This window comes from Passer montanus, unplaced genomic scaffold (assembly GCF_014805655.1).
Source record: "Passer montanus isolate IOZ18808 unplaced genomic scaffold, ASM1480565v1 scaffold4498, whole genome shotgun sequence".
NCBI lineage: Eukaryota > Metazoa > Chordata > Aves > Passeriformes > Passeridae > Passer > Passer montanus.
In genome coordinates, this window is record NW_024369371.1 from 1 (window position 1) to 2,962 (window position 2,962).

General features: G+C 51.5%; 1 protein-coding gene across 1 annotated transcript; it reads right to left on the reverse strand.

Annotated features, from left to right (window-relative positions):
• Positions 1 to 190: 190 nt before the first annotated feature.
• LOC120507907 (RLA class II histocompatibility antigen, DP alpha-1 chain-like) lies at positions 191 to 692 on the reverse strand (the record flags this gene model as incomplete). Its single annotated transcript, XM_039721057.1, has 1 exon — positions 191 to 692. A coding segment is annotated over one exon (502 nt), but the record flags the coding sequence as incomplete, so codon positions are not given.
• Positions 693 to 2,962: the final 2,270 nt, after the last annotated feature.

Sequence of the window (2,962 nt, forward strand, 5' to 3'; positions counted from 1 at the left end):
ACCCCAAATCCCAAACCCCAAAACCCCAATTTTTCCCAATGCTGGGCTGGGCCAGCCCCTTGTGCTCCACCTCGCAGTCCTGATAACCCCAAATCCCAAACCCCAATTCTCCCAAAAAACCACTTTTTTTTCCCAAAATCCCCATTTTTTCACCCAAAGAAACCGGGTTTTTTCCCCAAAAACCCCAAACCTCACCCCAGTGCGTCCTGCTGGGCTGGGCCAGCCCCTCGTGCTCCACCTCGCAGTCGTAGTAGTCCCCGGGCCGGGGCACGAAGGGCAGGTAGGAGAACTTGCGGAAGGTGAAGTCGCGGTCGGGGTAGAAGGGCGTCTCCAGCGCGCCGCGCGGCGCCGGCGCCCCGTTCCGCAGCCAGCGCAGCGCCAGCGCCGGCGGCCACAGCTTCCTCGCCGCGCAGATCAGCACGTTGGGCTCGTCCGGCTCCACCGCGTGCTTGGGGAACACCGCCACCTCCGGGGGCTCTGCCCGCAGCGCCGAAATCGGGGCGGAAAACCGGGATTTTGGGGTCAGAATGGTGCGGTGAAAATTGGACTGGTCTGGTTGGGATTGGGGTGGAATGTCATGAAGTTGGGTCAAATCCAACTGGAATTGGATTTGAGGGACACCAAAGTTTGGGATTCCACCAGGATCCTTCTGGAATTGGGTTGAAACTCCCAAAAATTGGGTTGGAATCCACCTAGAATTGGGTTGGATCCAGAGCCTGGAATTTGGGCTGAAAACCCCTAAAATTGGGTCAGATCCAACTGGGATTGTGTCGAAACGAATTGGGTTTGGGTTGGATCCAACTGGGGTTGGGTTTGAGGGACACCAAAGTTTGGGATTCCACCAGGATCCCTCTGGAATTGGGTTGAAATCCCCTAAAATTGGGTCGGATCCAGAGCCTGAAATTTGGGTTGAAAACCGCTAAAATTGGGTCGGATCCAACTGGGATTGAGGTGGAACCAACTGGGGAACACCGCCACCTCCGGGGGCTCTGCCCGCACCGCCGAAAACGGGGCGAAAAACCGGGATTTTGGGGTCAGAATGGTGTGGCGAAAATTGGACTGGTCTGGTTGGGATTGGGTTGAAAACTCGTGAAATTGGGTTGGATCTGAGTGGGGTTGGGGTGGAACCAACTGGGGTTGGGTTTGAGGGACACCAAAGTTTGGGATTCCACCAGGATCCTTCTGGAATTGGGTTGAAATCCCCAAAAATTGGGTTGGATCCAGAGCCTGAAATTTGGGCTGAAAACCCCGAAAATTGGGTCGGATCCAACTGGGATTGGGTTGGATCCAACTGGGATTGAGGTGGAACCAACTGGGGTTGGGTTTGAGGGACACCAAAGTTTGGGATCCCACCAGGATCCTTCTGCAATTGGGTTGAAATCCCCTAGAATTGGGTTGGATTCAGAGCCTGAAATTGGGTTGAAAACCCCTAAAATTGGGTTGGATCCAACTGGGATTGAGGTGGAACCAACTGGGGAACACCGCCACCTCCGGGGGCTCTGCCGGCACCGCCGAAATCGGGGCGAAAAACCGGGATTTTGGGGTCACAATGGGCGCGACAAAAATTGGATCCGTGCGGTTGGGATTGGGGTGGAATGTGATGAAATTGGGTCAAATCCAACTGGAATTGCATTTGAGGGACACCAAAGTTTGGGATTCCACCAGGATACACAGAGATTCCCAAAACCCCGGGAAAATGGGATTTAGGCACCCCCAGACCCCCCAAATTTGGGGTTTAGGGGAATTTGGGAGGACCCAGACCCCAAAAATGGTGAAAAAAGAGGAAATTTGGGTTCAGCCAGCCCCAAAAATCCTGGGAAAAGAGGATGTGAAAAAACCCAGTTCCCCAAATTTTGGGAGAGGGGGGGTTGGGAAATCCCAGACCCCAAAAATCCTGGGAAAAATTGGGGGTTTAGGAGCCCCAGACCCCAAAAATCCTGGAAAAAAAGGGATTTAGGCACTTCCAGAACGCCAAAATCCTGGAAAAATTTGGGGTTTGGGAACACCCAGAGCCCCAAAATTGTGGGGAAAGAGGAAGTGGGAATTCTGAGTTCCCCAAATTTTGGGTACAGGGGGGTTTGGGCACTCCCAGACCCCAAAAATCCTGAAAATTTTGGGATTTAGAAACTTCCAAATCCCAAAAATGCTGAAAAATGGGGATTTAGGCACTTTCTGAGTCCCAAAATCCTGAAAAAATCGGGATTTAGGGATTCCCAGTTCCCCAAATTTTGGGTACAGGGGGGTTTGGACACTCCCAGATCCCCAAAAATCCTGAAAATTGGGGATTTAGGCACTTCCAGAGCCCCAAAAACCTGGGAAAAAAAGGATTTTGGAATTCCCAGTTCCCCAAATTTTGGGTACAGGGGGGTCTGGACATTCCTAAACCCCCAAAATCCTGAAAAAATCGGGATTTGTGAATTCTCAGTTCCCCAAATTTTGGGTACAGGGGGGTCTGGGCACTCCCACATCCCCAAAAATCCTGAAAAATGGGGATTTAGGCACTTCCAGAGCCCCAAAATCCTGGAAAAAGAGGATTTGGGAACACCCAGAGAACCAAATTTTGGGTACAGGGGGGTCTGGACGTTCCCAAACCCCCAAAATTGGGATTTTGGAATTCCCATTTCCCCAAATTTTGGGTACAGGGGGGTTTGGGCACTCCCAGGCTCCAAAAATCCTGAAAAATGGGGATTTAGGCACTTCCTGAGCCAAAAAATCCTGGAAAAAGAGGATTTTGGAATTCCAAGTTCCCCAAATTTTGGGTACAGGGGGGTCTGGACGTTCCCAAACCCCCAAAATCCTGGAAAAATCGGGATTTGTAAAATCTCAGTTCCCCAAATTTTGGGTACAGGGGGGTTTGGGCACTCCCAGATCCCCAAAAATCCTGAAAAAGTGGGGATTTAGGCACTTCCAGATCCCAAAAATCCCGAACATTTGGGATTTAGGCACTTCCAGAGCCCCAAAA